Source organism: Kwoniella europaea, chromosome 3, assembly GCF_036810445.1.
Source record: "Kwoniella europaea PYCC6329 chromosome 3, complete sequence".
NCBI classification, from domain to species: Eukaryota; Fungi; Basidiomycota; class Tremellomycetes; order Tremellales; family Cryptococcaceae; genus Kwoniella; species Kwoniella europaea.
Genome location: NC_089489.1, coordinates 1,155,761 through 1,180,689, shown reverse-complemented (window position 1 = coordinate 1,180,689; position 24,929 = coordinate 1,155,761). Strand labels below are relative to the sequence as shown.

Genomic DNA, 24,929 nt, shown 5'->3' with positions numbered 1-24,929 from the left:
CAGTACTGTACATGTATTTAAAAATATTAATCTCGTTTGAATATGTCACGTTAACACTATACAACTAATTTACCATCAAAACTTATATATACACGTTTTGTTTCGTCCAAGATACTATCAACGATGGTTCATAGTGGAACAGAAAAAGAAATCCTTCAACGCTAAACGGAATCGAAATTCGTCAAAATCGACTAGAATGATAGATATTGTAATCTTCACACGGACAAATGGATCATTCTCTTCGTTTAGAACATTCTAATACCGAAGAACGTCCTGACCTGTCCCCCTCTCATTTCATTTATCAGCTCTTTCAATTCCTCCTTGTTACCGGTGATAGAGTTACCTCGATGATCATGCTCCTCTTCACTATGGTCTAATTCATCGTTCTCTTCATTAGGATCCATCGGCTGTTTATCTACCTCGGGATGGTCCTGTTGGGCTGAAAAGTTTTCTGGAGATCCCGAATTACCAATATCGTTTTCCATTTCGTCATTTTCGTTATGGTTTTGATGATCGTCGTCGTCGTCGCCATTGGTCTCGCGATCCATCTTATCGTGTTCTACCATGTCCTCGTCTTCATCTGGATCTTGGTCAATCCAATTCGCTACTTCTTCCTCGTTTGGCTCATTGTCTACACCATGGTCGTATTCTTCACCGTTGAGTATTCGATCCAATTCATCACCATATTGATCTCCATTAATCATCTCCTCATCTGAATTTTCATCTCTCCTCTCCGCCTCATCATTCTCATTTGGCTCTGTATGTGGCCCAGCAATAGCTATATTTACCTCCTCAATTTGTTTCTCATCCTGATCCTCTGGATCCTCATCTCCATGATCTTGGTCGTCCTGCGCACTATCATCATCGCTCTTCGTAGCATCCATGATAGCACTACCGCTGATTTCATCCCAAAATTTCCTAGCTTCAGGTAAAATACACACTCTGAGTTTGAGGTTACTTTTAGTCCTCTTGGCTGTCTCTTCGAATTTCGTCAATAGGCGTTCCGAATGGTGTTCGAGATTGGCAAGAGGTTCCCTGGGAATAAGATATCCACTTCGTTAACGTACGAAGCAATTATGACCTACATACTCAACATGAATGACCTGATAAGAAGAACTTACCATGTACACTCATCCAGATCATACCCATCCCATTTAACCAAAAATTGGAATATCCTCTTTTGTGAATCTGGTTCTCTAGCGATCGCTCGCCGTCCCACCACTTTCTTCACGAAGTAACGTTCTTCTTCACCATCTTGATGCTCGATTGCCCGCTTTTCACTACAACGTATGATTAGGCAGATCAGTATCAAGACAAACGAGAAGAATACAAGTGGGTTGGTCTGATTGGTTGGGCAAGAGCGAGAGGTGGACCCACCGTAAGATGCAATTGTACCTTATACATTTCAGTTGTTGGGTAGGGTCAATCAAGACTGCTGGAGTTTCTGCGAATCGCCGATATGAGCTATACTCGACAGCATATCGGGTTGAAGTGCAAGCTTGCTCACCTTCAACCTCCATTCTATATGCACAATCTGGACATATCCAATTCTCTTGTGACATATCTTTCTCCTCAGGTATACCGGCACATGACCAATGACATCTGTAGGAGCACGATCAGTTCATGTCACATGTCTCTGTGCGGTGGGCAGAAAATTCACTCACCGTCCTTTGCACTGAAAGTCAATCGAGAAAGTATCGATATACTCAGCATTTCGCTAGCAAATACAGGTTCCCTTATACGATGACTCACGGTGTCACACACGATCTCCTCCTATTGAAAACATGGGTATATCAGCATATACTACGACTTCAGACTGTATGCCTCCCCAAACTCACCAATCTTCCTTTAGCAGTATTCGGCCCTTTGTTTGACCAATTCGCCTCAGTAATCTTCTGACCATCCGATGCAGCCAGACACTTGATGGCAAGTCTAACCTGACCGTTAAATTTCCTCAATCTAGCTGTACCCTTCTGGGTAAATTTCTTATCGTGCTTTACGTTCATCTTAGGTTTAGTCTGGGATTCAGGCTTGATAGAAGCAGTAGCGGTACTTTTCCTTCTCCTCTTTCGTGGCGAGGCTGAACCTTCCTGTTCGACAGAAGATTCTGGATCTTGATGATCTTCCTGTCCCACTGATTCTTTCGGCTGCTTTTGTGAGTGACGAGCAGCGGGAGGTTCGAAAGTCGAGTCTCGTCTTCGGTAGACTTGAACTTGATCATGAGGCATAACTTTCTTAGGTCTACCCCTCTTCTTCTTAAGTTGTGAGTCGGGCGATAAAGATGCTGATGGATTGACAAGTGGTCGAGGAGGGAAAGGTAATCTTGGAGGTGGCTTCAGTGCCACTCCCTCTTCGTGTTCTTCGTCATCCGGTGTTGCCGTCATGGAAGATGATTGAGATCGATCACAATTAGGGGAAGGTTCCTGTTCATGACCTCTGGCAGATTTCCGTCTTGATCTTGTTGTACGGGTCGGTACGGGTTCCTGGTATCCAGCTTCGTTCAGATTATCAGATGCTGATGGTCCATCACTATGTACATCGAGGTAAGCTAATTGAAGACTGAGAGACAACATGGAGATAGCTTACTGTTCATGCTGTTCTCTAGTCAGCACCGCAGCTATCTTCCTTCTCATTCCTTTCTCACTCGCGTCCTGACCATCTGCATTGATCATAACCGAAGGACCAGCAGTCGAAGGCGATCTCATAATCTCTAGAGGATTTATTCCTACGTCCATATCGGAAGGTTGAAAACCATTATCATCATTTAAATCTATGAACATGTCATTTTCTCCATTTCCAACTTGAGTCCTTTCATTCTCCATATCGTCGGGTAAGCCATCGATACCCCCAAAATCGCTATCATTTAGCGTATTATCAAATAGAGGTTGACCAGCTTGTTCATCATCTATCGCCCCTTGTGTTCCATCTATTTCCAATGGAGCGAATGGTCGTCTTTGAATTTGTTCTTCTTCCACATGCATGGCGACTCCTGATCCAACCAAACTCTGACTATGGCTCTGACTCCTACTGATATCTCCGCAAACCCTCTCCAGCCCTTCTACCTTGCCTTCCAACCCTTCCAGCATCACTTTCGTCGTCTGACTAATCTCCTTCCCTTCTTCCTTACTAGCTTCTACAAGTTCCCTCAACCCCTGCATCCTCTCATCTACCGTTTGTTTCAACGTATCGATCGATCTGTTCGTATCCTTCATGAATTTTCGAGTATCCGAATCTAACGCAAGGAGGATCTGAGTTATACGGAATAATTCCTGAGTGATAGATCCTGTGGGTTGTGCATTGGAAGATGAAGGTGAAGGTGAAGGTCTATATGATCTGCTGCTGTTGTGTTTCATGTGAATGGTAGATGACGAAGAGGGGCCTGCTTCGTACTCCCTATCTCGAGAGAATGAAGAAGCCGGTGTGGGAAGGTGACCGCTACTTGCTTGTTCGGATGAAGGTGTCATTGTATGTGATTGATGATGAGGGTTATACGGATAGTCTTTACTTGAAGAAGTAGATGGGAGGTCGGACGGAGAGTATTGAGGTGAGCTAGGCGAGAATAGGTGTAACATTGATGACACTGTCGGAATCAACTTTCAGCTCTCGTCAGCTTGACACCATGGGAACGGGAGATGCTCTTGAAAGCTCTATTATCGCTCGATCGGGTAGGTATTATGCTATGGTCAGACGGCAGACGGAGTACGAAGGGTTATCTCTGAAGTGTCATGGTATTGTTCGTTACGTTTATGAGATGAGAGGATATGAATGAAAGCATTTCAACATAGGTGGTTGTTTTTTTCGTACTATCAAAGTGGAGGTTCTCACCTCCAGAAAGATGACGACGAGCTTAGTGGCAGCAGTGACGAGCAAGTTGTCAAATGGGAGATATATGCATGCATGCAATCATCATAAAGACCTTTGTACAGTGCTACTACAACACTCTTTCTCATCCGTTTCGTTCTCCTCATCTACCTCCAACATTCCACTCTTCTCCTCAGAACACTCTGCAATTCCTCCCTACCCATATCTACTCCCAATCTCTCGTTAAACACCTTCAAACCTTCTTCTCCATCCCATGCACTAGCCATAGCTTGTGCAAAAGTCACCTTATCCTTCGCTTCGCCAGTAGGCAAAGCCAAAATACTTGAAATATCATCAAGCTTCCTCCAGAAGGCATTAACGGAGATTATCGAATTTTCACCAAGGGAGTTGGAAGAAACTTCTTTCCATTCTTTCACCTCTAGTTGTAAATCTATACCACCGTGTTCAGCGAATTTGGACCATCCTGCATAAACACCTCTCTGAAGTATGTGATTAGACAGGTGATCTACTATCCTCCTGTATAACCTAGATACGACTATGGGAGGTAGAGTCGATGTCAATGATCGGAGATGAGAGGAGTAAGTTGTCAGGGCTGCTAAGAGATGCGGAGATGGTTCCGTAGGTTCTAAAGATGGTGGTCGGTCCCATTTTCTGGTGAAGGATTGATCATTAGCTTTGAGCTCGACATTAACAAGGAGGGCTGAAGGTTCGCTGCATGATAGATGACGTACCTCGTTAAATGCTGTTTCAGGTCATTCTCCGTTTCCACCGTAATCAACCTCACTATCATATCTTCTGCTCTCGAGGTGAGATGATCATACCTCTCGATCAGCACATCAAATACCGATGTCGAAGGATCGACTTCAGTAGATGAAGTGTGCTTCAGAGCAGAGGGGAGCAGGGGGTCTGAGGAGTATCTGTATTTTAGTGCCTGTGATGACGCAAGGTTCGAAGCTACCTCGACAAAGAACTGCAGAATCAATCATCAACTGCCGCTCGGGTCGCAGGTCTGTATGTAGCTGAACATCATGTCATATTGGAGAAAGGCAAGAAGTTATCGAGTACACATACTAGCTCATCACCCCACTTCGTCATTCCTTCCTGGATCCATTGGCCAGATAACCAAGCTTTCATCAACCTCTGTAGACCATTCTTACCGGAAGTCAACTTGGCTTGATCGATATGTACACCGCTTCTGGTATTACCAGCCAGTGCGCCTGGTACGGCACGTACGAAAGCTGATGAGAGGGTTTCGAAGGCATCGAGTGACCCGGATATGCGGGTCTGGTAAGCTTGAAGAATCGGTAGTTGGACAGAGAGTAGGAAAGGTAATTTGTATGTGAGATCTGGCAGGGGAGCGTAGCGGTCTGTCGCCGAAGGAAGGTTCGCGAGACAGTCAGCATGGGTACAAAGCATCATTAGATAAGTAATATTCAATTTACCCGTTATCTGCTCAACCAAAGCTTTCACCTGTCTAGCACTGACAGTGGGTTTCACTCCACTCGATTCCCCTTCATCCTCTTCATTCACTTCATCGCTTATCGTCCAAGCTTCAGTCGACGATATGATCTCGTTAAGTTGAGTATCAGCAACTATCAGTTTTATGACCTCTAGTCAGCGGCGGATCACCCGTCATGCTCCGCAATATTTGGTAGTAATGAAACGTACATTTCTTTTCACCTAACAGCCATTTTTCAAACCAATCGTTCTCCTTCAACACCATACCACTCAATCCCTCCCAAGAAGGCGACTCTCGTCCTTCGTATATCGACGTCGCATCCAAATCAAATCCACCTTCTTTGACAGCCTCATCGAATATGACAGTTTGATATATCGTATGAGCGAGTAACGCAGGATGTTCAAGTAGATGCGGTATTCTCGCTCTCGGCAGTCCCAAGAGGATGGGGAACAGTAGTAAAGTGAACTCAGATTTGATGTCTACATCATCAAATCCAGCTTTAGAGGATAGTTGTTGAAGGTAGGTAGAGAGGAATGATTGATGTTCGTATATCTGATCTAGGATGTTGGCGAATGCCCATTCAGGCTATGTTTGCAAATGAGTTAGAGATTACGTACAGCAGACAGAAAGAGGGTGGGTAGAGCTCACCTTTTCCACTCGATTGGTACCCTTCGTACCCATGAAATGATATTTGAACCTCAATTCTATAGGTTTGATCAATGCCTGGATTGGATACAGTCCTTTACCAGCTGACCAATGTGAGGGTCTTTCTTTGCCATGTAAATCTTCCCCTCTGTTATCGGATATCAGATTAGCTATAGGATCACCATATTAGGAAGAGAAGGCTCACTCCGCTTGAAGGTACAACAGTTCTTGGTAAGCTCTTTCAAACGCTCGTCTAGCTTCGGCAGATACATTCTCGTATATCACTTTCTTAGGCCATCCGAGGGGTTCACAGGCTTTCAATAGATTCCTGCGAATCGATTAAGGATCAGCTTGACATATAACTCTTAGGAAGGTAGCAGCTGAGATCACATACTCTGACATGAGATCTTTTAGTCCTTGCCAAGTTCTCTCCTTGACTTCGATAACGACCTTCATCAAAGCCATTTCCGGGGGTAACGTCCCTTCTAGACGTCGTACCAAATCGTTAAGCTGCCTATAATGCGGTAAAGCAGCAAGCGGCGAAGGCTTGTGTGAGAGGGGGTTCAACGTTTTCTCACTGAACACGGCCATTCATCAGTTGCATATCCTGAAAAGCTTGAGTCAAGGAAGAGTTGACTGACCTGAGGATGACGACTTGTTCTAACACTTTCGCCCACGCTAAACCAGCTTCCAATCTACACAATTCACTTTGAAGTACTTCAAGTTGCCCAAGTATACTTTCACCCTTGTATCGTATACCGCCATCCTCGTTCGAAGTGGAACTGCCATCAGATATACCGGAAACCAGATTAGCCAATTTATCTGCGATTGAATATCGCTGTAAAGACAGTTCCTGTGCTGAGGAAAGTAATGTTTGCAATCTTGCTTGCGTATCTTCTATCTGCTTAGGAAGGGACTTGGTGGTCTCTTCGAGCTGTAAAGTGACATAGACAACAAACGTCAGTTTACATGAACCGGAACACCCCATTTGATACTTGGTAACTTGGTAAAGACAGCTGTAGGGACATACCTCCAGAGCTGATTTCCTTTCTCTTTCTTCCCAATACTTGATTTCCTCTTCCAGATTCCTCTTCCGTCTCTTACTGGGTCCAGAGGGTGGGTGAAGCAGTTGATCCAAGTCCGTGAACTGTAAGTCTAAATGGGATCTCACTTGCTCTGTCTCGATGTCCGAGGAGGGTGGTTGCGAGATGGTCCGGATTTGGGAGATGAGTTGGGTCGACATGGCGGATAGGCGGACTTCTCCTTCGTCATGTGAAGAGCACCGGTTGGCTGAAGTTGGATGGTGAGGGTATTATATTCGAGTGTATCAATATAGTGTTGAACACCAATAGTGTGTTGCTCGTCATCATCATCTATTAGTCGTACAGCATATCAACACAACATTCGTTTCATAATATGATGATGTCATCATATCTTGTTATCGAGATTTTCATTTTCGCCTCTTGCCACTACGAGTAGAAGTCGATAGCAAAGCAATCTACATACTCTGTCAACCTCAATCTCAAACTCAATCATAATCTCGACCTCAATCTCAAGTCATCGTAGCCTCAAGACGGTCTCAGAAAAATGGTACAAGCTTCATCGTCAGGCAAGAATCTATGGGTAGCAGCGAGTGATGGTGATCTAGAGAGGGTTCAGGTAAGTTTACCATTCCACCATTCCACTCCATCTCATTGCCCGTATGATCATAATCTACATGTAGCTGAGTGTCATCGCTTGTATAGTACCTGATCGAGAACGAAGGATTCACTCCAAACGATAAAGATTCCAACGCCTATACACCTATGTAAGTTCATCTATTCCATGATCATCACGTACCTTCCCTCCCACTGATTCCCTTTTATTCTGATTTTGATATTGATAAACTCGTGTTGTCAACGCAGGCACGCAGCAGCTTCCTACGCTCATTTAGAACTCTTAACATACCTCCTCTCCAAAGGCGGTGACATCAATATTCCAGATGACGATGGAGAAACACCCTTGTTCGTCGTGGAGACGCTCGAGGCCGCCAGGTTGTTGGTTGAAAACGGTGCGGAAGTGGGATGGAAGAATGAAGATGGTTTGACGGTGAGTAAAAGTCAAGTTCAACAAGTGACGCAACTACACAACCATCAAACGTCCATCGATCTGTTCAAATGCTGAAACGTTTTGCTGTTTGTGATATAGGCAATAGATCAATTACAAGAAGATCATCCTGAAATCGCTTCCTACCTCCTCACCCAACTCCCAGCAGATCAACGATCTTCCGCACTTGCACCCGCAGCTGTAGGCGAGGACCAAGAGATAATAGGAGAATCAGATATTTCTCAATTAGCTTTAGAAAATTTCACATCCGAGCAATCTGAACAACTCATGTCAGAGGCTCAGAGGATCATGGAGCAGTGCGCAGAGACGGGTGAAGATCCAGATGAGAGATTGAGGGAGTTGGTAGAAGGGATAGTGAAGAGTGGGTTGGATTTCGCTAAGAATGCGAAGAGTCAGGTAGAAGGTGGGGATGTAGATGGTGATGGAGAGGGAAGTAAGAGAGTGAGGGAGGAGTAACTCAATCAAGCCATCAATCAGTTAGAATCATTTGTAAATTTCCTTACTTCGTACTCATGCAAAACACACTGTATACATGCAAAATGAGAAATGAGACATATCTAATCCTGATCAATCATGTACTTCTTCATCCCATTGCGATACTATCTTTCTGTTCTTCCATTCCACCATCCATCGGATGCCCTTTCCATTTTACCTTTTTACCTTCTTACCTACTTGTTTTATGCTTCAAAACCATCTATTTATCCATTCATATTCCATTCTACTGCGACTCCAAAAGCGTTTCCAAAGCCTCCACCACCTCCTCAGGACAAGTAACGTGCCAAGCAGCCAGTGTCTTCTTCGCAGGTGGTCCAACGGTAGTAGCGAATATCTCGTCCGGTCGAATGTGCAATTCGACATCTTTCAATTCGGCTACTTCCTCTGGGTCCAATGCGGAAGTAACAGCTACAGGTGGTTTCATTATGATCGGATCATTGGTATGAATGCCTCCAGGTGGGAAGACAGTTCGTAAAGATCGGAACATATCTTCATCGGTCTTGTCATCACCCGCACAGAAGATTAAATCCGCATCAGGATTTTCGTACATCAATCTCTTGACGATTTCACCTTTGTTCACTGCCAATGGTCGTACTTCGAGGTTCTTCTTTCCGACGAGGACTACGATAAACATTCAAAATCAGCAAAATCCTACCATTGAAGCGAGATCGGTTATGGAGGGAAAAGAACCTACCTTCAATAGGTCGTCGGGGTGCTAAAGAACTTTCGAGCAAGTCCAAACACTGTTTACATTGGAATTCACTGATGCGGAAAGTTCGATCAGCTATTGGCATTTATGAAGCTGGCGACTAGGGAGCTGACTTACCCAAAGTCAGGATCGGAATTCCTGTAATGCCAAGTAATAGAAGCCTTCTTAACCTCGATGGTAGATCCGGTTGTTCGCTATGTAGGAATATCCTCAATCAGCATGTATACCAAATGCACAATGAAGCTACAGTCACTGACCTCAGTATAATACTTGAAAATCTCTTCCACCTCACTCATCCAACTCATATCAAGAGCTTCCGTCATATTCGTGAACTCTTCATCTCCAGGTTGTTTCACGAAAGAACCATGTTCAGCTGACATTCCCAAGTTTTCCACGTGTCCCCAATGTTCCTCTAAGAAATCGCCATCTCGTCCTGAGATCAAGTACACAACGTTCTTGGGATCTTTCGCGAGTGTACTAATGGCCGAAAGGGTTCTTTCGGTCGGGACGGCATGAGAAGGTACTTTAACAATTGGTGTGAGAGTTCCCTGTGAATCCACGAACAAATCAGTCTATGACCCAACGTATGCTTTATACCGTCGTCACGGAGAGAAAACACCACTCACATCATAATCGAACAACATTAACCTCTTCTTAGCGTTCTTGTACGCCTGACTAAACTTGTTGACATCCAAAGCGGGAGTCTGATGGGCAGTATGTTCGCCACCAACATTCTCCAATAACTGCTTCAAGATCGTCGCAGCCCAAGTATAAGAGGTATGTCCATTAACGGAATCAAGTAAACTCTGATGTCTTTCCTCTTTCTCAGCTTGTGGCATGTTCAATCCTTTATTTATCGCATGAGCGACACCGAGGAGATCGTGGGGATTGATCTGTAAAGCACTCTGGAAAGAAGCCACGGTTCCCATAAACTCGGATAATACCAAAGGAGATTTGTTGGTCTTATCTTGGCATAAGATAAACTCCATTGAAGTGGTGTTCATACCATCTCTGAGGGATGTGATAAGAGCCAAGTCGGCAACGGAAAGTAATCCGAAATATTCATCTTTCTCCAATGCTTGGTGGCTGGGGAGGAGTACACAATTCTAATCAGCTTGGCTGTAAATAGATGGAAAGACCTGAGACAGACTCACTAGTGGTGCACTGGGGTAAAGTCCAAGCTACCATAAGTACCATTGATATGACTGACCAACTCGGCCGTCATTCTCTCCAGTTTTGGTGATTCAGACAAAGCAGGAGTAGTGACCTGGATCAAAACTACTTTGCCTCTCCATTCAGGGTAGACTTGTAAGAATTTCTCGAAAGCTTGCAGTTTGTTGTATACACCTTTAGCAACGTCTAATTTCTCTCTTCCTACGATGATCTTCTTGTCCTTGTATAATTGTCTGAGAGCTTCCATCTTGGGTATCACACCTGGTAATTCCCTATCGTGGATGACTCGCTTGACATCTAATCCTATAGGACAGTAGCCTACAGCTGTAACTTGTCCATTCGCATCCACTCCTCCAGGGGTTGACTCATACCCACATACTCTGATACATGTCGATACGAAATGTCGGGAGTAGGAGTATGTTTGGAAAGAAACGAGATTGGCTCCGAGCATACCATCAAGAATCTCTCTTCGAGCTATAAGACGGACTGTCAGCTAACCCTCGTCTTTATCTAAACCATTATGGTAACTCACTAGGGAGACATCTGAAGATTTCGGAACTTGGCCAAGGAGTATGCATGAACATTCCAATCATGACTTCTACGGGTGTAGCGCCGTGTTCGCCCCCGACACTCAGATGTTGACCAAGAGCTGAGCCAACGTTCGAAAGGAAGCCACCGAGTTTCTCCGTCTTTGACTTATCGTTATTAGCATTGGTAGGGGTGCTTTGCTGACTTTGATCCCAGTCGAATCGCTTGTTGGCGTGGTGCGCAGCTGGCGAAGGATGAGCGGTACCCCATCCTGCATTAGGGTGGAATACTTGGCCGAGAGCTTCTCTGATCATCTTGGGAGCTAGGAGGAGATGGTAATCGTGGCAGATGATTAAATCACCAGGTTTGTACACTTCGGCAACTCTTTGGGCGAACATTTGATTGGTCTTATGGTAGGCTAACCATGATGGGTCGGGTGAAGGGACAGTAGCGGTAGAGTCGAGCCATAGCAGATAGTGGAATAATGGCCAAAGAGCTGGTTGAAGATCCAAGGTGTGAGCTGACGTTCATCGGTCAGGGACATCGTGATCAGTCGACTCACTCTTCTTACAGAAGCCCTCGTAATGGCCTTTACTGACATCAGGAGGTAAGAACACAGGGAGATACTTCAATCTTCCACCTTCCTCAAACTTCTGTTCCACCTCAGTAAACCTCTCCAACTCCGTTTCTACCTCTTTCTTCTCTTGATCGTTGAATTCACCTCCAAAAACCATCAAGGGTGATTCATCAGGAGGTGGAGTAGGCACACTTGGGGAAGTAGGAGATAGAGTTTCTTGCTGGGTCGAAAAGGGAGCTAAGAGGTTCTGGGCGATAGAGGGGAAAGTGGCTTGTGAGGGAGGTTGAGGTGATGCATTGGTATCAGGTTGTAAAAGCACTTCACCTGTCCAAGCTACCAAGATTTGATCATGAGTATCTGATAATGATTTTATACCAGATACCAAAGCTGGGTGGGCGGTTCTAGCGTGAATCCTCCATTTAGCATCTGCAGATTCCACTTTAGCTTCAACATCTTCAGGTTTGAATTCCGGTGTCATAGGTGGAGATAAAATCCCACCAGCTTCTAATGACTCTGCGGGGACGATTCGAACGATCTCAACGGGAAGATGATGCATCACATGGATGATCCTGCCTGATAGGGGAAGGCCCTTCTGCTTGTGGGCCGCCTCGAGTCGAGCCACCTGAGCTTTGATGTCGGACAAGGAAGGGGGAGGAGCGGGGGCTGGGTCGGGATGCATGGAATCCATGTTGGGCAAATATCTGAGGTGGTAGAGGCTGAAGAAGTGAAGAAAGTCCGTCCAACAGAGAGCTGTTCTTTCGTAAAGACAGAGAAGGTTGTACGTTTGATATTTAGGGAAGGCGAGATGTTCAGCTATATAGGGTAGACGAGATAGTCAGCTTCTTCTCAAAGTCCAACTACAGATAAGACAAATTTGAGATGGGGAATGAGGGTGTGGGTGTGGGCGTAGGGATACGGCCGGACCATCGAACAAGAAAGGAAGGATGGAGCAAAGGGGTAGGGAGTGTACAATTGATGGGTGTCCCTTCTTGCCTTGGTGAACTCGGATAGAGCAGAAGGGAGAAGAATCTTGGTCAAAAAGGAGCACAGGACTTACGAAGAACGAATTGCGGTGGTCCTTGTAGTCGTAGTCTAGAGCGTGGTCTCGTATACGTGCGATAGTAGCTTACAGTAGTTTGACTTGGAACAGGAAAAGAGTTATCAACCAGCAACCAAGACGTCTTTTTTTCATTCCATGGATGATACTCTATGATGTCTGGTGGTGGAAGATTCACGTCAAGTCTGGAATCTGACACTAACACTCACATGCACCCTGCATCCCATTACAACACTCAACGTCATTGGATTTGCCATTTCAGGCAATTCTCAGGTCAGCAACCAGGCACAGTCGACGTGAAAAAGAATGACATGACGTAGTTGTAAGCTTTAGTGATGTGGGACACCCGTGGGAAGAATATGTGTGGCACCAATCCTAGCTCATACAAAAGTAAGTTAACGCTCGGACCGTTCGTCGCGAATGACTGAGAAGATGACTTCAAACCGTTCTTGCGGATACTAGTATACCATCAAGTGGGGTCTTGCGAAGCTGTCAGATGATGCTCATGCCCATACTCACTTAGTACTGACCTCTGACATCACATTCAGATATCACATACATACGAGTCTGTCAGTGGGGCCTCCTGGAACGACCGGCATCATCCTTTTGCTTCGAGCATAGCATCTCATCTCATTGCGACCATGTGGCCTGATATTAGCTAGATATGGTAAGTTAATGGAAGAATGAGGAGGCAACATCCTGTTTTACTTCCTCATCCGGCTTGTCATCTCTACACAAAGGATGATCAAAGGATGGGGTGTCCGGGTGTGTGTGTGTGACCCTGAATTCACCATATACCAGAGGGGGGAAGAGCAGTGACGCTCAGATCACCGTGTATCACTCTGGCCGTAATGTATACTGACGCGATACACTGGTTACATGGTTCATGGTATATCATGGCAAAGAGTATCATGATATCTCTCTCAGTCGTCTTTTCTCTCGATACTCAACCAAGTATAATCTTACATTTAGCTTGTGATGAGTACTCACCGATCGACAGGAAGAATAACAAATTCACCACACGAACAAAAGATCCTTCTTCCGACGACCACTACCTTCCCTTCCCTTCCTTTCTGATATAATTCCTTTGTTCTTCTTCTATAACCACAACTTATTCCTTTGTCATCCTCATCTCAAGAAACGTGAAGAACAATGGTACCGGTATCAAGACCAGAGACAGGGTTGAATATCCCTAATCATCCAGAACAATACAACTATCATAACGATACCTTGAAGTTTTTCAGACAAAACAATACCAGTAATCTACTCTATCCAAATACAATAGACGAATTTACCCACATCGACAACAATAACAACAACAGTCAAAGTCAATCAAATTCATTGTCTTCGGAACAAGAAGGAGGTGAAGATTTCTTTTCGCCCAAAACACATCCATTCGCAAAGATACCACAAAGAACAAAGATGGGCAATAACGATCCGACGAGTGAATTCATGTATCAAATTCCTCTTCAGGGATTCAACAATAAATCGTTATCCGAAGGCGGATTTGGGTTGGGTTTGGGTTTGGGTGGGAATAACAGTGAGAGAGGTGGTCAACCTTTAGAGTGAGTGAAATTATGTCTTTATTGTTTGTAAGGGTGGCGATTCAAAGTGAGGAGCAGATAAGAGAAAGAAAAACCTGTAAAGGTCATGTTTTGGGTGGGGGGACGGAAACGACGACGCTATGTTCATTTTTGATGGCAATCATCACCACACTACATCACACCTTTTTGTACTCGAGACATCTGTCATTGGTTCTTATTGTCATACATCATATCCTTACACTTCACCTTCTCATCCTATCCAGTCTTGTCCTTCCTGTATTCATCCATACCTCATATATACACATACACCTCAATCTCACACTTTCCCATTGTAACTTGTCAACGGTATACTGATTCATTGTTACTCAACTCAGTCTCAAAGCACTCAACGAACGATTACAAACCCTTGGACTGGGTGGACCATCGATTGAGTCCTTGGGCACATCAATACCACGTCAACCCCCACCCACCACCACCGAAAACCTCGCTGTACATACCCAAGCTACCTCGGCCATATCCCCATCTCCCACACGGTCGTCGCCCAACGCCCGATCTCAACTTGGATCTGGATTCCGTAGCAATCACTTCCTATCACCCAACTCAGCATTCCAACAGCCGATTCAGGCTTATCCTTCCGTCACGGAACTCGCACCGGGAGATTCGATAAGTATGTATCGACCTGCTCGTACACCCTCCACAGCGGCGAGAAGTCAAAGGAGAGGTGGGACCAATGTCGATCCTGGTGAAACGGGTGAAACGCCCTTCACACCTGAAGAAGCGTATGAGAATGCTCCAGGTGATGGTGCGAGCTACTGGTCTCAGGATGATATCACTGCTAGATCACCAAGAACAGGTGCAGGTGGATTAGAGGATGAAGCTTTAACTATTGGTCCGACAAGCGTATGGACGAGAGGCGATATGTGAGTTCTATGTCTTCTCCGATGGTCATTTGGAAACGCTCCACCTCCTTTTTAACATCCTCATCACGCTTCCGATGAGACGTCATTGCCCTCCTTCCGACTTTTGTCTGTTGACATCTTGGACTGTAAGCTAATGCGGTTTTTGTGACAGGGGAAGAGACATGTACGACCACCGTGATCGACTTTTACGACAAGAGTCAAATCGCAACCAAGAACATATGGAAGAATTGCAAAGACAGATCCGAGAAGCTCAAAATTTAGCTACTACAGCTACAAAACTCGAAGCTGCAGAAAAGCAATTGAGAGAGTTACAAGCTAGGTTGATTGCTGAGCAGGTCGCTAGAACTCAGATCGAACAAGAAGCAGGATTGAAAGAAGAGGAAATGAAGAATTACCAGAACGAGTGGGCTAGTGCTGTCCGAGCATTACGAAGAGCGAGAGATGAGGGTAAGAAGAGTGATGAGGAGAAAAGAAGGATACAACGATGTTTCGAGGAAGCAAGGGATAAGTGAGCATGACTCTTCTGATACCTACCTGAACTTGTGGCTGACATACTTGGTAGACTATGGAAATACCACGAAGCTCTGAGAGTACGTGAAGCTAGAGCACAAGGTAAAGAAGAAGGTAGAGCCGAGGTACATTCAGCTCACTTCGTCATGCTCTTCAAATAAATGAGCTGACAATTACCCTATATAGGCATGGCAAGAGGCGGAACGATGGATGGGCAACTCACCACCCATCCCAGGTGTAGAGCCTGTTCAAATGGTTCCCGGAGCAGTCTTACATCAGACACCGATGATGCAAACGCAGACACCGTTGTTCCGTCAGTCTCCGACTAACCAATATTTCCAACAAGCGGCTCAACAGCCTCAACAGCAATATCAACAGCCTTCACCGCGACCACAGCAGCACCAGTCTCAACAGCAACAGTGGCAAGCACCTGTCTCGCCTGGTAACAACGCTCCAATGCAAAGTATCGCTCAGCTCATGGAGTATTTCGCTCAAAACCCAGGAGCATTCCCCCAATTCCAACAGGGCCAACAACACATCTCCCCACCTCAACAGATTCCACAACCTCAGGCTCAGCAGCAAATGCCATCTCAACAAACTGCATCTGTGCAGCTGCCTACAATTGCCCAATCAGTGCAACAATTTTCATCTAACCGGATACCCACTACCCAAACTCCTGGTCAGTCAATGGCTCCTATGCCTCACCAGACTCCCGGTCAAACAGCTCCGAGTCTCATGCCTCAGCAAAGCGGTGCACCATCTCAATATCCTGGTGCTGCAAGCCAGTTTATGCACCCTCAGCCCACCGGTCAGCCTATGATGCCTCAGCATACCGGCCAACCGTCAGTGGCTCCAATGATGCCTCACCATACTGGTCAACCGATGATGCAGCCTCAAGCTACAGGCCAGCCCATGTTAATGCCTCAACCGACTGGTCAGATCATGCAACCTCAAAATACTGGTGCACCAACCGCTAAACAGCCCACACCACCACAACCAACTGCGATTCCTCAACCCATGATGGTCCCCGTTATGGTTCCGATTGCTCAAACCACCCCGATGGTCGTTCCTGGTACCATTCCGGTCAGCGTCAGTCAGCTTCCTCCTAACCCGCCTACCCAAATGCACACCACTGTACCAGCTTATACTCAGCCTACCATTCCGCCACAACCTCCCACGATGTCTCAAAGGACACCTCGAGCACCTGCAACAGCCATTCACACTACCCCAGGCAGGAACAAGGCTCCTACTTCTACCCGAACTCAGGCTACTCGATTACCTCCAGCTAATCGAACAGGCGTATCCACCGTTCCGCAGGTTCCTCATCCAGAGTCGGTCCACCAACTCCATGCGGCTGACAGTTACTTAGAGCGATTGGCGCATGATCCAGATCTGAAGAAGATGATGGGTGGAGCAAGATCAAAGACCATACATTCATCAGCTGTTCCACCTTCGGTTGCCGAGCATTCACGAGCGCCTACTCAGCCTCTAATAGCTGCTCGATCAACCTTTGACGATGGTGCTCCCAACGTCGATAAGCCTTTGCCGAATCCTTTCCCCCCAACTCAGGTGTTAGGTCGAAGTCACACCCATCGAACACCCTCCACCGTTAGACCGAGTCAAAGTGCCAACAACAGCCAAAAGATGGCGAGAAGGATGAGTCTATCAGATGGTTTGCACAATTCTCACGCTATAAGGATGAGTCAAATTCCCGATGGCGATCGATACCCCGCTTTCCCAATTGGCGGTAATCATCAAGGTAGGACTCATTCTAGAAATACTAGTTATGGCTCTGTGGATCCAGCTGGGATCGGACTTCCCCCGTAAGTAGTCATTCGTTTATCTGTTCGATTCCCCCACAGGTATGTACATAGTTAAGCTGACAATGAAACAGTTCAAGGGATGTGTCGAATGTTCAATCACCCAGTTCCGAGTATCGAGGAGGCGGACGAAGCTCTGCGCGACAAACTCCCATCAGGAGTGGAAGGACCAGCGCTCGCAGTCGAGTAGCAGGTGCTCTGAGAAACGATATGGATCTCGATAGCGAATTGCCAGGAATCCAAGAGGATGAGGAAGAGGAGATGCAGAGGCATGGTCATGCGCAGGTACGTCGTTCTGCACGTCATTGGTTGCTTTGCCAGAGCTGACGCGGTGAGTACAGGTACCACCACCGATGATGCATCCCAATGGTAATGGCATGCCACCTTCCCAGGTGATGCGTCAAATGCCGCCCGCCGGTGCCAGAGGTCCACCTCGTGCACCACCTAGTATGCCAAGCATGAGACATCGGATCAACGTGACTTGCTCATTCCATCTGCCTGGGACTCCAGACTGACATCTTTGTAGCCGGTCATGCCGCAACCACTAGGCGGTGGACCACCTCCATTAGCAGGACCCAACAAAACCTTCTCCGAACCTCACCCCACCCGAGTGGATAAAGGTCACAAATCTCACCATTCTCTCTCAGCACTTTTCCACCATCGAGATCCCGCCGGAGCTCGATCTGAGCATTTACCAGAACCTGAATCAGTCTACCATCCCCCAAAGACTCACGACCTGTTCGTACCACCCGGTTTGGCTCCTGTAGCTGTCAGTGGCGGAGTGGAAGACGTGCAAGGACCTCGAACGTCCGCGTTGGGGCTTAGTGGTGTAGGTAGTGATGATGGTAGGATGAGAGCGCCAACTGTACGTGGTCAATCTCAACATCAAAAACGTTCCAGCTGGTATGGATAAAGAGAGAAGATATAAGCTCACGAGGAGCCTTTTCACGCTACGACAAATCTCGACTATCGCAAATTCAATTTCAAATTATAATGCAAAATCTCGATCAATTCGATCTTCTTCTGTGATACTGTGACCAATCAATCATTCACGATGTATTAATACCAAATCAATTCACGTTGTATCCATAATTCTCAAATGCCTTAAACATATCTACGCCGGCAACTTTATGTGACTGAAACCAAGTAGATTACTGTCCAACCTCCCGTACGTCCTCGTTCAACATTCCCAAGTATGCGTCAAGTTTAGAAGAAGAGTAGCAAGCTTACAAAAATCATTGTCGTCCCTCTCTAACTCATACCATATATCATGCAATTACTGCTCAACATATCTCCTCCCACCTGTACACACACAACAGTCATCCCATTCCAGATCTAATCATCCGACCTCAGCTTATTTTCCACCTTCACCCAAAACCCCTAGACTACCCCAATCGCCCGCTCGAACTGAAATAGCCAATAAAGGAGGTAGACAGGTTATCAATCTCGACTCGCCACCTGCGCCAGGAACCACCCGTCAAACGGTCATTATCACCGAGCGATCCGATCCTCGACCTGAAGCTCATGAGGTGCCTTTGCCTAAATCAAAGAGTAATGCGCCTACTGCATACTCTGGTATGAGTCCAGAAAATGTTCAAGATCCGAGAGATGTGCCATTACCGCCAACTAAGACGCACGATCCAACTGTCTACTCGCCACTGGGTAAGGAGTTCTCAGTGTTACATCGAGACACCTATCACCCTCCTCCTCCTAAGAGCTCAGCTGGGGGTACTGCCACTCAAGCTCAGAGAATACCCCTACCGCTGCCAAAATCAAATGCTCCTACAGCTTACACCCATGCTCAAGGGAAACAACCATTCCGATTCCCTCTTCCGCCATCCAAAAACACTGCTCCAACCGCTTACACCACCAAGGAACCTTATCAGGTACCCCTTCCTCCACCTAGGAGTATGGCTCCGACCGCTTATACCACCAGCCCGCCCGATAACCACACTACTCCTGGGGCGGGACCACAGGTGAGATCAATCGATTTTGCAAATGTACCTTTACCTAGAGGACGGGGGTACGGTGTATGATATGAGAACTCAAGTCACTGTAAGTACATTCGCTTGTATTGCTTGAGTACTATACAGCTTCGTACTGATTAACTATGATGCGTTGCAGTCTGAACCTGATATCGACGAACCTCGAGGTCCAGCACGATCGGCAACGCACAAGACTCCACCACCACCATCGAAGATTGCTTCAACTAAGAAATCACATAGGAAGCCAGTCCCTACTAATGGCGGAAATGGTAATGGCAATGGGGCAGAACCTAGGATGTCTCCTTTACCACCTAGTCGAGCACCTACGAGAGGTAACAGAGCGAGTACGTATGCTGCGTCTGTACCGCCCATCGAAGAGGTGACGGAGCCTGAGAGTGGAAGGGAGAATACACTGATGGGAAGTGATTCTAGGGTGTACTAGATGAACTGTTTATGGTAAAGGAAATGATCTAAATTCACGATCTGTATACGAATCTAAGTATAAGTTTGGAAATTGGGAAAAAGAGAGAATTTCATTATATTGTACATACATTACTCAAGCATTTTCCTCTGCACCTACGGCTCTAGTTTAATCTGTTTATGTATATACATCCAACCTCGTACGATTCGATCAGCTCCATATTGCCTGAGCATGATTCCCATCAAGAGCAGGAGAAGCCATTGGCGAATTGATCTGAGTGGTATTATTAGTAGTAAATCTGGAATGAGTTGATATAGCAGGTGATTTGAGGGAATCAAGTCTTCATAATATAATCAACCATCATCAGTTCTCTGCGGAGTGGTTTGCTTCGACCACATGTGGGTATCGCTGTACTCACCTCCATTCCGATCTGATCCTACCGTATACCGCTCTAAAACTGGACAATGCTCCTTTCTCCTGGACCATGGTCATACTTGTGGTAGTGCCTCTCGGACTACCAGGAATGATTGGCGAGTTTGGTTGATGTGAGTTATTGGTAGTGGAAGACCAGATGGAATGAGGTAGGAATTCGATTCGGAATCGTACGGATTTAGGTATGATTATACCTGATACGTCTGTACACGGGAAAATCAGTCAAAGATCAACCCGGAAATCCGAATATACACTGCGCGGAATAGATAGACAGGTATCGATTAAGAGCTGACTTACCCCTTATCTCGTCAATACGACATTTCAATACACCCCAACCATCCGCATCTTCCAATATCACACTGGCCCCGAACGATTCCAGAAGCTTTATACATTCCGCTCGGGAGCTCGCGCAGTCATCTGCAGAAATTAGAGTGAAGGTCTACAAATCAGAAGATAAAATAAATCAATGTTGAGTTTTGTTTGAGGTTTACGGGGTATTCTCTCACGGATGGAAGGAATACTCACGGCGGGTTTCCAGCTGAACAGATTTGAGAACCAAGAAGTTTTCACTTCGCCTGAACTACCTACTAACAATGGTGAAGGTGGGGTGGGACTTCCCAAAGGAGGGGTGGATAACCATGGTGATCCGGTGGGATAAAGTAATTCAGAGCCTATTTTGGGTGATAGATCCAGTGGAGCAGCTATTTGTCACGCGATATACAATATGTCAATATGTAGAAATCTACTCAAAGACAATGATTGCTCATCGTGACAACTCACGCTTTGACCTCCTCTTTTTCTCACTTCCATTAGATACTTTTCTCACTTTATCGAAACCCGTTGAGAACCTTTGCGGCTGAGCGACGATATTCGCTTGATTACTATGGGTGATCGTCGAATCACCAAGGTATGATCTTCTTTTGGTAATTTCAGGTAATTTCGGTTTAGGTGCGGTGTTAGGTACAGGTTGCTCAGTCATACTTCTCCGCTGAGCTGGTCTGTTTATACCAGTCATCATAGGAGGTATTTCGATGATAGGTGTAGTAGGTGTAGTTATGGTTTCTTCCATTTGAGACAGTGCTGGACTAGCCATAGGCGAAGATGGGCCACTTGGACTTGTGCTTGTACCAGGCACGACGATAGATGATCTAGGTGAAGCTGATCCGATCAATTGGAGTTGTTCAGCAATATCATGGAAGAACTTCTGCAATGCCGCATCTTGAACTTGAGGTACGTTTATATTGCCCAATGCGGAACATTGCATTCCCAGCCCGACGGCTGTCGCTGTAGCTGTAGCTGGAGATGGAGATGGAGATGGCGGTGATGAGTAAGTCGTAGTAGGTTTATTAGTGATATTGAGATTGAGTCCTAGGCCAGTTTGAGCTATTTGCGATTGTTCTGTAGACCCGGGAGTAGGTCGCTGTAAAGTGATTTTGGGTAATCTAGGATCAACAGGTGTGATAGTAGAAGGTTGTTCTACAATCTTCTCAAGATGAGCTGGTGTCCTGGGACCGAGACTAATCCCATTCGAAGTATGTTTGTTTACCAGACGATCTTGTGGTTCGTTGGGGTTGGGGGATGGTCGAGGTCCAATTACTCTCGCTGTGGGCGTAGCAGGTGATTTGGTAGTTAGTACAGCTGGAATAGGGATAGGTGCAGGTCTGGTAGCTGTATGAGGATTGGTATTTTCCTTATCACCTGAAATAGATGATCGATATCTTTCCCGTTTCTTTTCCCTCTCTTCTCTCGGTACGGCTTTTCGTACAGACCCATTGGCTGAGGCAGTAGTCGATGTGGTAGATCGAGTGGATCGTCGATGAGATGATGAAATCGATTCGGGTTTTCTTCGTCGTTCTGATGTAAGAAGACATAGGGCAAATGGTCAACTATGAGAACAAGTTTCGAATGCTTGATCAGACTAACCTGTAGTGACTCTCCTAGATTCAGGCTCAGGGTTGAAGTTCTCCAAATGTTTGTTCCTATACTGAAGAAGCAAAAAGTAGAAAGCCTTTTCCCAGGTTTTCCTGAATAATCATTGGTCGCTTGATCAGTCATTTAGTCATCTATCATAGGTAGGACAAACTCACTCGTTGGACAAGAGAGAAGTGACAATCTCTTTTTCAGAAGTACCATTCCACAATGTCCTCAAATTCCTCAATATATCTCTATCAATCTCTCTCTCAGATCGAACTGGTCTAGCGATCTCCTCCAATCTTGGGGGTTCGACGAGGTTGATCCTTCTGCCTGAATCTGTATCTTGTTTTCGTTGACAAAATGGATGTCTCATTATCTCCGCCATCTGATCAAGTGAACCAACCGAACTTCATCAGTCATTATGACCGCTGTCTATAAGGGATAAGGGGGATCGCTCACAGTGATCCTTCTCTCCGGATCAACAACCAGCATTCTCGTAATCAAATCTTTAGCATCGGCGGGTAAATCCGCAGGCATGACGAATCTACCGTTCTTGACCTTCTGTAGCAATATTCGAATATTCTCATCGTCAAATGGTAATCTACCTGTGAGCAACGCGAAGAGGATGACACCGCATGACCAGATATCAGAAGCTGCGCCATGATAAGACATACCCTACAAATACGGAAATGATCAGCAAAATGTGAATGACACCCTCATCACAGATATGACGTTAGACCAATCAACGGATGACAGAGACCGAGAACGGATGTCTGTTATACTGTCATGTACTCACCGCAACAATTTCAGGACTAGCGTAATGCGGACTTCCACAACTCGTTTCCAAAAGCTTATCACTCGGTTCCAAAGCTGCCATACCGAAATCTGCAATCTTGATATTCTTCTCTGCGTCTAACAAGAGATTTTCAGGTTTCAAATCTCTATGACAGATGTTGAACCTGTGACAATAATCTACACCTGCAACTATCTGTTGAAAATACCTTGAAGCTTCGTCGGGGGGTAATCGACCTTGAGAAACGAGGTAGTCGAATAGTTCACCGCCTTCTACGTATTCTAAGACGAGATACCTACGGTATACACGTAACATATCAGCATCATTTCATCCATCGCCTTTCCCTTTCATCCCCAAGGACGTCAACCTAAAAGACTTCATACTTACAGTTCTTTGGCAGTCTCCCATACATCATATAGACTCATGACATTCGGATGATCAATCAATTTCATGATCACAATCTCCCTCTCGATACCCAGCACGGCTTTGTCATGTTTGGCGCCTGCATCTGACATTGACATCCTCGAAGTCATCATGAGAGCATGCTTGGGTACGATCTTTATAGCGGCGTATTGTCCCGTTTTGGAATGTTTGGCGATTTTCACCCGTCCTATGGAAAAGCATCGGAACGTCGTCAGCTGCTTTGGGCGGTATCATAAGACGCCAGGCCGAGGTCGACTCACCACTCGCTCCTTTGCCGATTGTCCTCCCTATCCTCCATGGTCCAATGACTTTCGGATCCCCAGGTAGGTCAGCGGAGGATTTACCTCCTGTCGCCGCTGCCTCCTTCTCGAATCTTGTCTGGCCTCGTCGTTGGGAGTGCCTCACACGCGGAGGAGAGGGCGTAGGCGGATTGGGAGAGTTGGACATGGTGAGAATGGTTTGTTCCTATGACTGATAAGATATTGAAGGATCGTAAGAGGATAAGATGCGTCGTTTTGGTGTATAGGGTAGAGATCAAGTTGAACCCCTATCAAAATATTGCAAAGTAGCTACTAGCCACTCAGCTGTTGAAACGAAAAGTAAATTTTATGAAATCAAAATTATAAGTGAAAAATAGCGCAGACGAAACAAGGAATATTATAGTTAGTAGCACCAAAATGACAGAAGAGGAGAGAGAACGCTTATCCTTATGTTATTCTTTGAATGAATGCATACAAGAGTCTGTAGAAGGTCCCTCTGGGTAGAACAAAGAAAGCTGGAGCTTGCATATCGGTAGGATTTTGAAAGAGGAGGCTAGATGGGTAGACTTGTGCTTGATGAACGTGTTGTTTGCCTTGATCTGGTATTCAGCCCACTGGTGAGTGATGATATCCCATATCACGCGAAGAGTATCAAGGGCGAGTCAAATCGGTTGATAACTGAATTGATCGACTACTCTATATTGTTCCGGGCTTGTCAGTTGATGACTTGCCGAATCACGGATGATAAGTGCCTATCTGTGAAGGTATATTTGCTGGAATGAATTGACTCATGTCTGACTCTACTTCCCGAGTACAAGGGAAAGGTAAAAAGATAAAGCAAGGTTTTTATTGAAACATATTCCGAATGACTGATCAATGATGATAGATCGAAGCGGAACCGGGCCTAAGAAGGTGATGATCGCCCCTGAGTTTCATCCGACCTCAGTCGTCCATGCTGAGACTGCTTCCGACGTTGGGCATGAAGGTATCGATGGTGATCAGTTTGCCAGATTGAATGCGGATGGACAAGTGGAATTTAGAAAAAACAAGGCTCCAACTGTCTGAGTTCGATTATCGATGAATTGGTCAGGCGCGTCTGTTTATACCCGTGTGGCACTTTTGGTGCGACATGTGGCACATCATTTCTCAGTCACTTTTGTTGATGTTTCTCGCTTCCCAACGCCCAAACACCTCTTTTTTGGTGTCATTGCAGCTCCAGGAGATGGCGGGAACACAAAAAGCCACGTGGGAGGGGCCTAACTGGGAATTGAACCCAGACTACGTCCAGTTTTCCACGACAGTTTTCATGGGGACGAGACGGGCCCGAAGGACGCGT

General features: G+C 45.9%; 6 protein-coding genes across 6 annotated transcripts; 2 read left to right on the top strand and 4 right to left on the bottom strand.

Moving 5' to 3' along the window:
- Positions 1-245: 245 nt before the first annotated feature.
- Positions 246-3,464, bottom strand: V865_008297 (uncharacterized protein; the record flags this gene model as incomplete). The annotated part of the gene is made up of 8 exons (XM_066232033.1): positions 246-1,035; positions 1,122-1,280; positions 1,378-1,444; positions 1,508-1,602; positions 1,665-1,675; positions 1,753-1,773; positions 1,839-2,529; positions 2,587-3,464. The coding sequence occupies 8 exons, from the start codon at positions 3,462-3,464 to the stop codon at positions 246-248; spliced, it is 2,712 nt and encodes a 903-aa protein (XP_066088130.1).
- Positions 3,465-3,968: 504 nt separating this feature from the next.
- On the bottom strand, positions 3,969-7,169 carry V865_008296 (uncharacterized protein; the record flags this gene model as incomplete). Its single annotated transcript, XM_066232032.1, has 10 exons — positions 3,969-4,473; positions 4,554-4,792; positions 4,894-5,189; positions 5,265-5,414; positions 5,491-5,866; positions 5,930-6,074; positions 6,132-6,254; positions 6,321-6,503; positions 6,568-6,860; positions 6,957-7,169. The coding sequence occupies 10 exons, from the start codon at positions 7,167-7,169 to the stop codon at positions 3,969-3,971; spliced, it is 2,523 nt and encodes an 840-aa protein (XP_066088129.1).
- A 344-nt stretch (positions 7,170-7,513) lies between these two features.
- On the top strand, positions 7,514-8,488 carry V865_008295 (uncharacterized protein; the record flags this gene model as incomplete). The annotated part of the gene is made up of 4 exons (XM_066232031.1): positions 7,514-7,585; positions 7,672-7,733; positions 7,831-8,014; positions 8,114-8,488. 4 exons carry the CDS (start codon positions 7,514-7,516, stop codon positions 8,486-8,488), a joined length of 693 nt encoding a protein of 230 aa, XP_066088128.1.
- Positions 8,489-8,750: 262 nt separating this feature from the next.
- Positions 8,751-12,202, bottom strand: V865_008294 (trehalose-phosphatase; the record flags this gene model as incomplete). The annotated part of the gene is made up of 8 exons (XM_066232030.1): positions 8,751-9,148; positions 9,222-9,289; positions 9,354-9,430; positions 9,494-9,784; positions 9,863-10,322; positions 10,391-10,883; positions 10,942-11,433; positions 11,500-12,202. 8 exons carry the CDS (start codon positions 12,200-12,202, stop codon positions 8,751-8,753), a joined length of 2,982 nt encoding a protein of 993 aa, XP_066088127.1.
- A 1,791-nt stretch (positions 12,203-13,993) lies between these two features.
- Positions 13,994-19,792, top strand: V865_008293 (uncharacterized protein; the record flags this gene model as incomplete). The annotated part of the gene is made up of 12 exons (XM_066232029.1): positions 13,994-14,136; positions 14,490-15,035; positions 15,187-15,543; positions 15,598-15,670; positions 15,732-17,368; positions 17,440-17,650; positions 17,707-17,841; positions 17,892-18,230; positions 18,516-18,533; positions 18,685-19,273; positions 19,380-19,420; positions 19,490-19,792. The coding sequence occupies 12 exons, from the start codon at positions 13,994-13,996 to the stop codon at positions 19,790-19,792; spliced, it is 4,392 nt and encodes a 1,463-aa protein (XP_066088126.1).
- A 189-nt stretch (positions 19,793-19,981) lies between these two features.
- V865_008292 (uncharacterized protein) lies at positions 19,982-23,780 on the bottom strand (the record flags this gene model as incomplete). The annotated part of the gene is made up of 11 exons (XM_066232028.1): positions 19,982-20,111; positions 20,190-20,406; positions 20,501-20,642; positions 20,729-20,904; positions 20,984-22,057; positions 22,127-22,227; positions 22,291-22,502; positions 22,577-22,792; positions 22,914-23,205; positions 23,298-23,520; positions 23,594-23,780. The coding sequence occupies 11 exons, from the start codon at positions 23,778-23,780 to the stop codon at positions 19,982-19,984; spliced, it is 2,970 nt and encodes a 989-aa protein (XP_066088125.1).
- Between the last annotated feature and the right edge of the window lie 1,149 nt (positions 23,781-24,929).